The 14,029-nt window shown below is 49.2% G+C and overlaps 1 protein-coding gene across 1 annotated transcript in view; it reads right to left on the bottom strand.

The window, feature by feature from the left end:
* Positions 1–1,353: 1,353 nt before the first annotated feature.
* Positions 1,354–14,029, bottom strand: part of NAT8L (N-acetyltransferase 8 like) — a 28,016-nt gene continuing 15,340 nt past the window's right edge. The window contains 1 exon segment of the mRNA XM_034064784.1: positions 1,354–2,822. Within this exon segment, the coding sequence (XP_033920675.1) occupies positions 2,455–2,822 (368 nt within the window). The 3' untranslated portion in view covers positions 1,354–2,454.

The raw sequence follows: 14,029 nt of genomic DNA, 5'->3' as shown, positions 1-14,029 counted from the left end.
CCCTTATTAAGAGACACGGTTTTGTTTTTTTTCCCCTCTGGAAAGGTTTTAGTGCAGTGATTCTATAGCAACAGAAAAATAAACTAAAAAAAGGCACAAACTGTTTTGTGGTTTGGTTTCTTTTTTTTTTTTGTCTTTTTTTGTTATTTTTTTTCTTTCAACTTTAACACTTTATATTTGTCTATTTGAACCTCGGGTAATAAATCACTGAACGCAGCAAGAAAATAGTCTGCCCATTTCTGTACACTATACAAAATCCCTACCAACAGTACATTATTTCAGCTTCAGGAGAAATGTACAGCATAGAAAGACTCTTAAAAATATAGTGCCCCATACAGAAATTTTGTTAATTAATTAAACTCATGGTCTCTTGCTACAGTGCCCTTCACCATCCTCACTTCCCCCTTTATTGCTGGGACACACACTGGGACTCTGCCCCTCTGGCTCCCTGCAGGCTGGACCCAGCCAGAACCCAGCACTGAGCGTGCTACCGGGGTTGTGCCCCTGCATCAGTGCCTGGTCCATGGCCCCAGCGGGGATGGGGTGAGCCCCATCCCTGCTGTTCCCATTCAGCATCACCGGCCACGTCTCAGTGCTGGGAGAGCTTTTGGCTGGAGAGGAAAGGACAGCTCTTGGGAGTGGGACACAGGCAGCACCCCACATGTGGGTCCATGCTGTCTGCCCCCCATTCACCCCACAGCTCCTCTACTCTCCCCCCACACCACCTCCCTTCTCTGAGGCTCTCCCACTGATGCTTCCATTGTGTTTGCAAGTGCAAGCGTGGTTAACACATGCTCTACCCTTTCATCAAGTTTATCATGATAGGTGGTGGGGTTTCCCCCCCCCGCACACACACGTAATACTTCATAAAATAGTAACTTCTTTTTTTCCCCCAGGAACTAAATTAAAGGGGTTTTCCCTTTAAATGTATTAACGGAGCTGAACCCCTCCACCCACCCCAAATTAAGTGCAGCCAGAAATGGTTTTCTGTATACTTCTGATACCACGCTTTAAAAGTTAAAACCTACCGACCTTCTTTTTCCCCAAGGTGTAATTCATGCAGAGTTGCTATTTGTTTAAATAAGTTATAAAAGTTGATATCTCAGGCTAGAAGAAGCTGTAGTCTTGGTTATTCTTTAGTTGGCAGGCACTGTACATACATACCGGGTACAGACACATGCCGAATCTGCTTTGCATTGCTTTTTGCATTGTACAATTCACAAATCTGACATCATTAAAGCAGTTAATTACCTTTGATGGAAGGCTGCAGTGAGGCCATCTACATTTATCAAACAAGCAGCTGGTTAAGATAGTAAGTATGCTCCCCCCCCAACCCCCCAGCTTCCCCCAAAACGCTATTATCTGTCACACGTTGCTTCTCTGAAGTGGTTAGATTTGGTGCGCACATTAATGTGCAAATGTGTTGCCATAGGAACTGCAGCCTCCATTACGCCTCAATGACACCATTCAGCAAAAGCCAAAACTAAAAATAATAACAACAACTAAAAAAAAAACCAACAAGGGAAAAAAGACCCCAACAACCCTTAAAAATGGAACAAAAACAGACAAAAAACAACCCCCAAAAGGCAGCAAAGTCAAAGTCCAACGCACATGCGGAGCCTGGCCCAGGACTGCAGGTTACGCGTGGCTACGGAACAGCGTGGGAGATACTTAGGTTTGATCTTAACTTCACGCTATGGTACAATGGGGCTCAGAGTTCAGCCGGTCCCAGTCCGTGCTGGCTTAGGAAGGAGAAGGGGAGCGGGGGAATGGAGCGGAGTCGTGGTTACCGGATGCACCCAGGGTCTCTCGGGAATTTGGCAGAATGAGGCACATCCCAATAAAAGTGCAACACCAGTGCCGTGGCGGCAGTGCCATGTGTGAGTGCGTGCACGCGCTTTCCTCTTCATGCATTGGAGCAAGCGGGTTAGGTTTGGGGGGGAGAACCTGTTGTCGTCCCCCCCAACCTTGTCTCTGAAATCTATTGACCGGTAACTAATGGTAAGACAAATGCATATTCTACTGACTGGTGCCCGAAATACTGAAAACTGCATTCAAGTAATATTTTCTGCACTACCATGAACGCGTGGCTATGTTATCTTACATTGGGAGGAGACTATGTACACCAGAGCAGTGCTAACTGTTTCGCAGTTGAGTTCCTGTGCTTTCCGGAGGTACCTGGGGAGGAGAGGCCGCCGCTCCGCTCCGCCGCGTCGCAGGACTCCCAGCACCACCACCTGCAGCATGCGAGGAAGGAGCGCTGCTCGGCCGGGCCATGGAGCTGCACGGAGCAAACCAAGAGGTGACATGAGGGAAAACAAAGACTCAACCCAACAAGCGGCAGAATCGGGTGACGAGGAGGAGGAGGAGGAGGGAGGTTTATTATTATTGAAGGGGAGAAGGAAGGAGAAAGAAAACGGATATTTCGTTGGTTTCGTTTGGTCGGTCGGGTTTCTATTCTTCCCGCAGCTGCAGGCGGTAGCGGTGGTAGCGGAGCTGGAAGAACATTCTCTCCAGTAAGGAGCGTGTCATCCCTGGCAGGGCGTAATGTTCAACAACACCCACATGCTTGAACCCCAAGGACTCATAGAGCCTGTGGGCTGCCATCTTCACGGCTGTGGTGCCCAGCACGACGGAGGAGTAGTTGTTGAGCATGGCGAACTCCAGCACTTTGCGGCCCAGGGCCTTGGCGATCCCTTTGCCGCGGTAGTTGGAGTCGACGGACATGCGGCGCAGCTCCACTGTGTTGTCCTCCTCGTTGCCCCGTGCTGCCACAATCCCCACCACATTGCCGTCCAGGACGGCGACCCAGAAGCAGGAGCCTGCAGGAGATAAAGCAGCACATGTAGCCACTGGCTACCCTGGATGGGGAAGGCAGGTAAAGCACCCATTGACAATCACAGTGATGGGAGGTGGGCTTGGGGTCAGAAATTGCCCCTCTGCCACATGTGGGGACTAATGACCTCTGTCTTTTCCCTTGATGCTGTGAAGGGAATGTTGTTTTCCCAAGGAAAATGACTACAAACCAAAACAAGATTCCTAGGGACCAAGCTTTATGAAGTACAGATGGGCAGTGATCCTCAGCTTACAGTGGTACATGATGGGCAACTGATGATGAAAGGGCAGAGCACTAACAAGGGAAAACACCACATACACACCCAGAAAGAGCATCTGTGCAAGACCAGGCTCACCAACCCCTCCTTCCCCCCACAGGTTGGGATTCTTGTGGCCAGGTCCCCCTTGCTTTGCAGCTGCTATGCTTCTGCTGGAGAGTGCCAAGCAAGAGTATCTCAAGAGCTGGAAACATGGTGCTCAAGCAACTCAGATCAAAACCATGTAGGGTTTAACCAGCGAGCAAAACCAGCCTACTCTTAATTGTGCCCCAGCTCTGGTCAGCAGACACAATGCTCCAGGAATGTGGCTTAACCAAGAGGCTGCACTTTCAGTGCGCAGGGGGGTCAGCACTGGCACCCTGCCATGGGGCTGAAGGCTTGGTAGAGCAAATGATGCATTCAAGCAGCCAAAGCAAAACCCAACCTAATCAAAGCCCAGCAACTTGAAGGGCATCCAGCTGGGCTCAAGGCAAGTACCCCAGGGTGCCAAGCACTCCAACTACAGCCCCAGTTATGAAGCTCAAATAAAACTGGACTTCACTGGAGAGAAGCACTGATGCCATTCCATCCCACTGCTTGTATGGAGCAAATGTTAAAGCCAATGCCACTGGAAACTGCTGTAACTGTGGACTACTGCAGTAGCACTTGGCCCCACCAGCATGGGGACTTAAATGAAATTCAAGCAGTGAATTACTCAGGTCTTAACTAAAGATCTTTACAGGAAGTCCTGGTGAAGGAAAAGTGTCTTCAATTGAACTGAAAAGACCAACATCAGCACAGGGCAACTACAACCTTAGCTTGGATATTGCTTAATTAACACCCAAAAAAGCCAATATTCAATTACTGCAGCTACCAAGGGGCATGGACAGGTCTGTCAGGGGGAAGGAAAGTGCTGACTATCTGTGCTCAGGAGAAACATGGCTTCATCCAGAGGAAGAGGACCCCATCACAGGGGAAACCCTGGCACACCGCAACCTGCCACAGGCATTGGCCTTCTTTCCCAGTGCTAAGGAGAAGAAAACCTGACTTGGGCTCTATCTTTAGCATCAACCCTGCCAACCTCCCCATGCATGGCATGGCACACGTCCATAAGGACTGGCACTGAATAGCCCAGGTGGATGCTCAGGGGTGCAGGGCACCGCTCCCTCTGCAAATGAGGGGCAGGGACATGAATGAGGCAACTCAGAGCCCTCTGCTACTGAAGGAGAGCAAAGCACGGGGTAGGAGGTGCTCCATGGTGCTGCTGCCTGCAGGACAAACACCCCTCACAGCCCACTGAAGCCATCAGAAAGAGATGCCCAAGGTTTCCCACCCTTCCCCATGGCACAGCCCAGCTGCCAAGGAAAAGGCTGGCACAAAGGAAGTGCAGGGAACCAGCCCAGGTTCAACTCAGCACACCAGGCTCGTGCCCACCTTCAGAGTGATGCTCACTTCTGTTCCCACTGCAAGTCATCCTGCTGTCGCTATCTAGGTCAACAGCTAATTTCTGAAACTCTAGGACCCATCCTGACCCATTTATCAGGAGCAGTTGTCTCTTCCGCTGCCACAGTGAAAGTGCAGCTTGTTCCCTGCAGTCACCTGCACCTCAAGACGTCATTTATTCACACACAACCTCAGACGAACACCTCAAAGAGCTGAAACCCAGCAGTCGCCTTCCCTGCGAATACAAATCACAGGGCTGAGAGCTCGCCTCTTGCTGCTCCAGAGCTGCTTTGAACTGCTCAATGTGTGGTGACTGCAGAGCAGCCTTCCAGTGTCTGAAGGGGGATACAAGGATGCTGGAGAGGGACTCTTCATCTGGGACTGTAGTGACAGTAACTAGTGGTTACTCAGGGATCGGTGTTGGGACCGGTCTTGTTCAACATCTTTGTTGGTGACATGGACAGTGGGATTGAGTGCACCCTCAGCAAGTTTGCAGATGACACCAAGCTGTGTGGTTCACTAATACGCTGGAGGGTAGGAATGCCATCCAGAGGGACATTGACACACTTGTGAGGTGGGTGGATGTCAGCCTTATGAAGTTTAACCATGACAAGTGCAAGGTCCTACACCTGGGTCAGAGCAATCCCAGGTACAGCTACAGGTTGGGCAGAGAAGAGATTCAGAGCAGCCCTGTGGAGAAGGACTTGGGGGTGTTGGTTGATGAGAAAATGAACATGAGCCAGCTTCAGTGTACACTTGCAGCCCAGAAAGCCAACTGTATCCTGGGCTGCATCAAAAGGAGCGTGACCAGCAGGTCAAAGGAGGTGATCCTGCCCCTCTACTCTGCTCTTGTGAGACCTCACTTGGAGTATTGTTTGTAGTTCTGGTGTCCTCAATATAAAAAGGACATGGAACTGTTGGAACAAGTCCAGAGGAGGCCACGAGGATGATCAGGGACTGGAGCACCTCCCATATGAAGACAGGGTGAGAAAGTTGGGGCTGTTCAGCCTGGAGAAGAGAAGGCTGCATGGAGACCTCATAGCAGCCTTCCAGTATCTAAAGGGGGCCTACAGGGATGCTGGGGAGGGACTCTTCATTAGGGACTGTAGTGACAGGACAAGGGGTAATGGGTTAAAACTTAAACAGGGGAAGTTTAGATTGGGTAGAAGGAGGAAGTTTTTTGCTGTAAAGGTGGTGAAGCACTGAAATGGGTTGCCCAGGAAAGCTGTGAATGCTCCAACCCTGGTGGTGTTCAAGACCAGGTTGGACAGAGCCTTGGATGATATGGTTTAGTGTGAGGTGTCCCTGCCCATGGCAGGGGGGTTGGAACTGGATGATCTTAAGGTCCTTTCCAACCCTAACTATTCTATCATTCTATGATTCTATGACAGGACAAGGGGTGATGGGTTCAAACTGACACAGGGGAAGTTTAGACTGGATATAAGGAAGAAATTCTTTACTGTAAGGGTGGTGAGGTGCTGGAATGAGTTGCCCAGGGAGGTTGTGAATGCTCCATCCCTGGCAGTGTTCAAGGCCAGGTTGGACAGAGCCTTGAGTGATGTGGTTTAGTGTGAGGTGTCCCTGCCCCTGGCAAGGGGGCTGGAACTGGATGATCTTAAGGTCCTTTCCAAGTCAAAGCATTCTATGACTCTATGTGGTGGATCTGCCCAACACAATCCCAGCCGATCCACCTGGCTGCCTGGCAAACACATCACAAAATAAGGGCTACAATGACCCTCACCCCTCCATGCACGGCCACCAATTTCAGCTCCTGTGGGGTAGTCCAAAAGGGGGTTCACGTGTACCCCTGTGTTTGAGGATCAGAGATGGGATGCTCCCCTGGGACACAGAGTGCTGTGTCCATCACCACCCAGTCAAGAGGCAGCCCCCAGATGCACCACAACACAGCCATCAACCAGTGTCACTGCCACCACATCCCTGTCACCCAGCCCTGTGCATGGCAGTGACTCCTGGAGCTGCTTCTCACCAAGCCTGTCTTGTGTTCCCCAGACAGAGATGCCAACCCAGGCTCCTCTCAGCCTGAGATTATGGAATTGTTTCTCCAAATGCTTCCTGTTTCTATTCCTGATTATTCCTTTCTTAGCAAGCATCTCTCCTCTGTGCCTACCAAGCCCAAGAGGCTGCTAACACTCACTCAGCAACGCTTCCCACAATTGCAAAATGGCACGTTTCTAGTATTTTTGGGTCTTCTGCCTATGTAAAACCCAAACCTGGATGTGCCCATCACAGCAGAGCCCACAAGGCCCTTCTCACCCCTCCAACCACCCTCCAGGACAGAGCCTGTGCCCTCACACCCATCCATCCCAGTGGGTACCAGCCTGGGTGCAAGCGGCATGATGGTAAACCCACACTCCTTGTTAGCTTTTACTTACAACTTTAAGGCTTAATTATAATGATTTTGAGTTCAATGCAGAAAGAAACTGTATCTGGCACATCTCCCAGTGTGTTGTGCACGCAAATGCTTACAATTAGCGGCAGACAGGACACATCTGCTCAAACAATGTGAGCTGTGCTCAGCTCTTGTTTACACCAGCACCATCAATCCCCAAGACTTTCACCCTGCTGCCCACCTTGTGTTTGATCTGAGCATCACCAGCAGCCACATCCTTCAGCCTAATAAAGGCATCTTGAATTTCACAAGGTGACAAGCCCAGGAGAAGCTTTCACCCATGAGATTGTCAAATCCATCTTTTGGGGGGCTGCATTCCATTCGGATGGGGATTTGCTACCGAAAGCTGGTTTGAGCTCCTATCAGGAGCTGCTTTGGGCTAAGACCCTCCCTCGTCTGGGAAAACCTTCCCATTTCAGAGCAGGAAACCTGAAGGTCTCCAGTTTGCTGTTAACCAACCTGTTTCAGCAATCCCAGCAGCTCCTCACCATACCCAGCAGTGCTTATTATGGAGAGGGGTGGAAGCATCCCAGGAAAGCCACCCCACACTGCTCCTCCTCAGGGCTGGAGGGGGTCTCTTCCCCATCTTTTCTGGACCGAAGGGACTGACTCAGGACCTGTCTTGTTTGTGCACTCTCATACCTAAATTAACTTCATCTCACCTGTCAGCAGCAGCAGTCGTGTTTGCAGCTCTATTAATAGCAGGGGCTGACGGTTTACTCTCTCACACCACTATCTGAAAATAATCACTGCAGCAAAGATAAACACAAACCCCAGCGGCTACAACTCTCCCTGCCCTTCACATGCTCATCTCGTGGCAGCCTCTCTGCCTTCACTTCCATCCACCTCCACCTTCTGCTGTCCCCTCTGAATTCATCGCTATGGCCATCCAAAGCCCTTCCAGCTCACTATGAGGTCTGCTCTTCGTGGACATCTTGAATTTAACTACAGCTGCCCCTTAATGCCACCCTGGAGTGCTGGAGGTACCCACTGGGGGCATTAGCTGTTTACAGCCAAACAACAAGCCTCTTTGCAGTGCTGTCCCTTGCCTCTTGATCTATCCCTCCAGGCTGCCAAAAGGCAGAGGAGAAGCAGCCTTGTCTCCACTCCCCCAGCCCACTGCCTCACCATGCAGAGCCTCAACTGCAGGATCCTGAGAGGTGAAAGACATAATAAAGGAAGAAATACTCTACAATGAGGGGATGAGAAACAGGCACAGGTTTCCCAAAGAGGCTGTGGGTGCCCCATCTCTGTCAGTGTTCAAGATCAGGTCAGATGGGGCTTTGAGCAACCTGGTCTATTGAAAGATGTCGAACTGGATGAGCGGTAAAATGTCTCTTCCAACCCAAACCATTCTACAGGAAAAGTAATTGGAATGCACACACCTATGGAAAAAGCACAAGATGACTGTGATGTGTGTAACAAGGAAGATGATTTGGGGTTTTTCATGCTTCACAGCAAGTCACAGCTTTCTCAGCTGATGGCACCCAGGGCCTGAAAGCACACATGATGGCAGTGTCTTTCTGCTCTAAATTTAAGGCTGATTCCCAGCTTTTGAGGACCAAAAGAGAGCATCTTTCTAATCCACCCACCCCTCTCCTTTGGCACAGGCTGCCCTCAGGCTCCACAACCCCGATGACTTCCCCAGAGCACTGGCACCACGCTGGCTGCTCATCCTGCACCCAAAGCACCCCCTGCTCCTGCCCAAGGCCATGCAGTTCCCTGCCTGTGCTCGCAGTCCTCCTCCCCTGCTCTTCTCCTCTGTCATGAGCTGCACAGCTCCCCCCACGCACCCGGCGGCGATGGTGGGTGAAACCAAACTCATTTATTTTTGCCTCAAATTCTTCTACACCCTTTGGTGAATAAAAGGCCGGTGGGTGGATGGGTGGAAAGATTGGAGCCAAAAGCAACAGCAGAGAGTACTGCTAGGAGAGAGGGGGGAAAATGAGACATCCGCCCTCCTCGGCAGCAGGAGTCCTACGTGATTGACTACAGCAGGTTCCCACAGCTTCCCTAAGACCCGTGGCATTCAAGGAGCACTGCCCCAACAAACCAGCATTTAACAGCTGTGTGCTGCTCTGAAAAAGCAAAGCTCCATCTGACAGGTGCTTTAAAATCCACTGTTTTCTGGTAAATTCTGTTATTTCCACAGCAGCAAGCAAAGCTCTGCCGCCCCAAAGCATCCTGAACTCACGTTTGGCTCCATCCTTCCTGGTTCCAGCACCCATGCACCAAGACAAGCCATGTGCAGCAGCAAGTGGACACAGCCCCCAACCTAAAGGTGGCTGTGCCACAGCGGTGTATTGCTGATGCCATATAAATCCCTACCCTTTTATGCCACGTGGGGTTTGGAGAGAGGAACTCGGCAATTGAGGCAAGTCTCCCTCCTCCTTCCCTCCATCCTCAGTGAAATCCAGGGCAGCCCAGCCGAGTTACATCAACATCAAGGCAGAAAGGAAGCTTGTCTGGGAGAGCAGGGCTGCTGTGATGCGAGTGCTGCCAGCAGGAAGAGTCTGGGGCATAGATGTGACACTGTGGCTGCCAACCGGCCACAGACACAGCTTGGGCATAGGGACCAACCAAGGTCAGGCAACAGTGACTGACTGCAGCTGCACAGCCAGCCAGGATGGGGAGGGATTTATTTATGTGCTTATCAGGCACATTATTACCCTATTAGCTCTCCTTACCTCCATCTTTCCCATGTCTTGAGTTTCTCCCCCTTCCTCCTTTCTAGTTCCCCATGGCTTCAAGCAGGGCTGCATAACAGCTCCCACAACTTCTGCTAATAACTCTGCACTTGACTTCAGTTAAAAGGCACTCCTGGAGGGCTCCTGAATAATAATTGCATTTCAGTGTAGTTTATGGCCAGGGAAACCAGGTGAGATGTGAGAGGCTCTGACTCCAACACTGCTGACACCCGTGAGCATCCCTCTACATCAGGCAAGGCCCAGGCTTAGGGGAACAAAACATGTCAGGGACACACAAGAATTACTCATGCATGAAATTAGAACTGCTGTGGGACCCCTTCCTTCCCATAAATAACTCCACACAACCTAACACCGCAGGATTCATTGCCCAGTTATAAACAGTTCCCTGCTGGAAGAGCACAGGGCAGCACATCTATGTGCCGAGGGTGGGTGACAACGCTTGATTCATGGGGCATCTGGGATCACCTTATACAGCCTGAAGAGATCGGTGATTTGGTCCTGGACAACCAGCTCAGCTACTCCTCATCTACCTTCTTCTCCATCCTTGCTACTTTTCACCCTTGTTTGGTTGTCACTGAGGGCTGAAGCTACTCACAACCACCTCTTAAGCTCAAGCAAAGCCTCCAGAGCTGCAATGAAGGGATCAGTGGGATGACAGTGACATCCAGCATTTGACCTGCAACAGGGCCACAGCAGAGTTCCATGCACATTCACTACCAGAAACACCATGACCACAACCCACAACAGCAATGGGTCTGAAGCTGCCCCAAAAGACAGGAATTCTGCAGCTGATAAACCTGAGCATAAAATGAGACATGGGGGTAGGTACCAGCTGGCCTAAACCTTTGTGCAAACCCAAAATGACATTTGGATTCAGACTGCTCTCTGCCTAACTAATAAACCTGGAGCAGCAGCACAACCACAGAGGTGATGGTCCCACCAGGAGGTTTTGCTGCAGCCCAGCTTTACCTCTCCTGGGGATAGAAAGGGTGGTGGGGCTGCAGGTTAGAGTAACAATATGAGAATTGACTTTGATCAGTCCCTGTTTCATGCTTCCTGATGGAGCTGGTCCATCCTCAAAAGCACTCAGCTACTATCATTTCATTTTGGGGTGCCAAGGCCCCTGGAAAACCCCTAGGATGAGGACAGCTAGTTATAGCATCCTTTCACGTTAATATTTTGACTGGAGAAAACCAACACATTCTGCAGTAAATGAACTTCAGGAAGTAGCCAGGTTTGATCCTAAACAACATCTCCTGCTGTCACTGCTGGGGATGGAGCATTTCCACCGTGTCATTCCTAATCTTCTTAAAAACCTCTCCTTCAAACCTCACCCTGTTCCTCTGAAACACCTATATAACAGCTCCTTACTCCTCCAAAGCTTCAGGAGCAGCCAGCCTGGATGTCTGGGTCAGCACAAGCTGTTAGTGGCAATACCCACGTCAGCACTTCACAGGTTGGTTTTTCAAACAGGCTTCAGCCCCATGGGGCCCACAGTGTCACCACTTGTGACAGCACCAGGGGAGCTCCACAAAGCCCTGGGAGCGCCCAGCACATCTCAGGAACAGGCTTTTGATGAGACAGCTAAAACTCTGGCGATGCCGCAGATGGGGAAAGACAGACCTTCCAGCACATTTCAGAGGGTGCTATATTAAGAAGTGCAACAGCAGGACCTGCATCCGGCTCTTTCTGCTGGCTGTGGTGCACCTTGAAAAGCAAAGACTGCAATAAAGCCATTGTAGAATAACTGATCAAGAAAAAGCTGCAGAAGCAGTTAGGGGGGATTAGAAGTACCCTGCTTATCAGGGTGTATTTAGCCCAGTCCATTGCTCTGCTCTCCACTGTTGGAAAGAAGGACACACAACAAAGACAGGAGAGACAAAACCACTTATGTAGCAATTGGAGTCTACCTGCTGGGTCATCAAGAGGAAGCACGGTTTGAGGAACCAGGCATTGTCTGTGGTTCTGGCATGTGAGACATTGTTATCGATAAGCAAAGAATTAAACAGCTTAAAGGAGCGGATAAAGACTAGAATATGTGACTTTGGCCTGGCATTGTCCTCAGGGCGAACTGGATGTTAAGTGCAGCACAGTAGAGCTGGTTCAGCAGAATGGGCTGGTGTGCACAAATGGACAAAACCAGGAAAAATAGAGCATTAGAAGTACTTTTAGAGAAGATGTTCCCTTTGCATCCAGAATCCACATCAAGCCCGCAAGTGCAGAGTCAGACCTTAAGCAAACCAACGCTTTAGAGTTTAGACTGATGTTTAGATAGGAGTTTAAAGGAAAAAAGAAACAAAGCCCTCCTGCCAGCTTTGCTAGCCTCTGTCCTCCCAGCAACTGCTCCAAAAGACTGATGTGACAACTAGCTGCTCACTAGTTAAGTCACCATACAAGACTACTTGTGTTGCTGGTTGTGTTTGAGCCAGTTCCTTTCAAGGACATTGTTAAAGGCTCGGTCTCCATCATCTAGGTCAATCTTTCACTATACGACTTTAGTGATTTCAGAAAGGTACTGAATTTGCATTACATCACCTTCCACCTCCAAACAATGAAAAAAGCTGGAAAACCTACCATTATTGGATGTTTTAGAGTTCATTATTTGCTGACTGACTTCTACTTCATACGCATTAGTGTAAGAAGGCACTGAGCACTAATCATCATATGACTCCCTTTTAGCTTAGAAGTTGGCCTAGCCATAAATCATACAGAGAAACCAGATAGAATCGATCTCGTTTTCACCATCCATCACTATTCATCTGGTCTAAATTTAGCCAAGGCTCCCTTTAGTTCAAGAGAAAAGCCTGTATCTACACAGGTACTGCCCCAGATGCTTCACAGCAAAGAGAAACTAACTTTACATTTACTTAAGGTTAACTAATAAATGCAATTCCAAACTTTACAAGGACTTCCAAGGAGATTTATGCTGCTCTGAATGAGATCAACAGCCTTAAGGTGAGTCACCCTTTCAGAGAGCCCCTCATCTGTAAATGACCACAGCAAAAGCCTCCACAGCTCACTGCAAACAACTGCTTTTAGCCAGGAATAAGGTAGGAAAGATGAATCACACCCAAGATATAAGGTCAAACTTCACGTATGGTGTAACAACACATTAGGACAGAATAACTCATTTATGTGTGCAATCTCTTTAAATCAGAGCCATAAAAAAGGCTGAAAGGTGCCCTACATTACAGCCAGGGCACTTACCTACACTGAAAAGGGAGACACTAGAAACATTTATATATTTAAACATGAAACACAAATAAACCCTGACAAACAACAAGAGAAGAAAACCCCACACAAAGCACACCCACAACAGGACTACATTGCTTACATTACTTTTAGGACATCAAGGGCAGCAGAGCTGGGAATAGGAATGCCTGTCAGGTAACCAGCATATAACCCCAAATCATGGGATGGTGCTGGTGCAGATGCTGACTGCTTCTGCAAAACCACCCAGATCTATGTCTGTAAAGTAGAGAAGTGAGTGAAAAGGGCAAGGCACAACATACAATTGCAGGTTGTGTAGAGGATGAATGTATTCAGCTAAAATATGCTGTACAGCATGCTTCAGTGCTTCTGAACATGGGGTCTTTCCACCCTTAGCACATTCCCTCTGCCCTCAGAAGCCTCTGAATGAGGACTGATACTACAGCAGTCAATGAGCAACAACGATGAGTAGCAATGAACAGCATTTATAGTGCAGAAACACTGACCAGGAAAGTCTCTGACCCCAGGGCAGCTCCTCTGTGCTCCTTACTGGGGCATGCCAGGAACCGAGGGACAAGGGACTGCATTTCACCAAACACTGCAAATGTGCCAAAGAGGAGCTACCATGGTTGTCTCCTAACACCAATAAACACAACTCTGTTGTGCTCAAAGCTTTTCTTTCTGCAGATGACTTGGGTTTCACAAGAATCCTACCTTGCTGCTAACACAGTGAATTAAACCTCCCCAACCTCTAACTTCCCATTGTATGAATAATCTACAGGAGAGAAACAACAGTCACAGGGAGTTATATTTTCCCTGAAATCACAGTGAAGAATTCACTATTTAGTGTGGAAGGAAGACATCAGAAAAGAAGAAAAGGTTCAGGCATGTATTTGGAACAAACTACAGGCTGAAGTCAGATGTACGTGGCTTAATCACCTCAAGTCTATTGCAAGCCATAAATATTCCTATTCCTATCACAGCAACTTGGAAGGCTGCTGCACATATACCCTTCCCAGAGCTCAGGCACCCAACAAGGATGCTAGCTGTGATCAGCTGGGACCAACCCACCCCATCATATCACAGCATGTGAATAGTCACCATCTGCCACACGAAGATAAGCCCCCCAAATCCATTGTAAGGGCCTGGAAAGAGCTCAAGAAGCA

This window comes from Melopsittacus undulatus, chromosome 7 (assembly GCF_012275295.1).
Source record: "Melopsittacus undulatus isolate bMelUnd1 chromosome 7, bMelUnd1.mat.Z, whole genome shotgun sequence".
NCBI classification, from domain to species: Eukaryota; Metazoa; Chordata; class Aves; order Psittaciformes; family Psittaculidae; genus Melopsittacus; species Melopsittacus undulatus.
The sequence above is the reverse complement of the archived record's forward strand: the minus strand, read 5'-3'. Positions and strand labels throughout refer to the sequence as shown.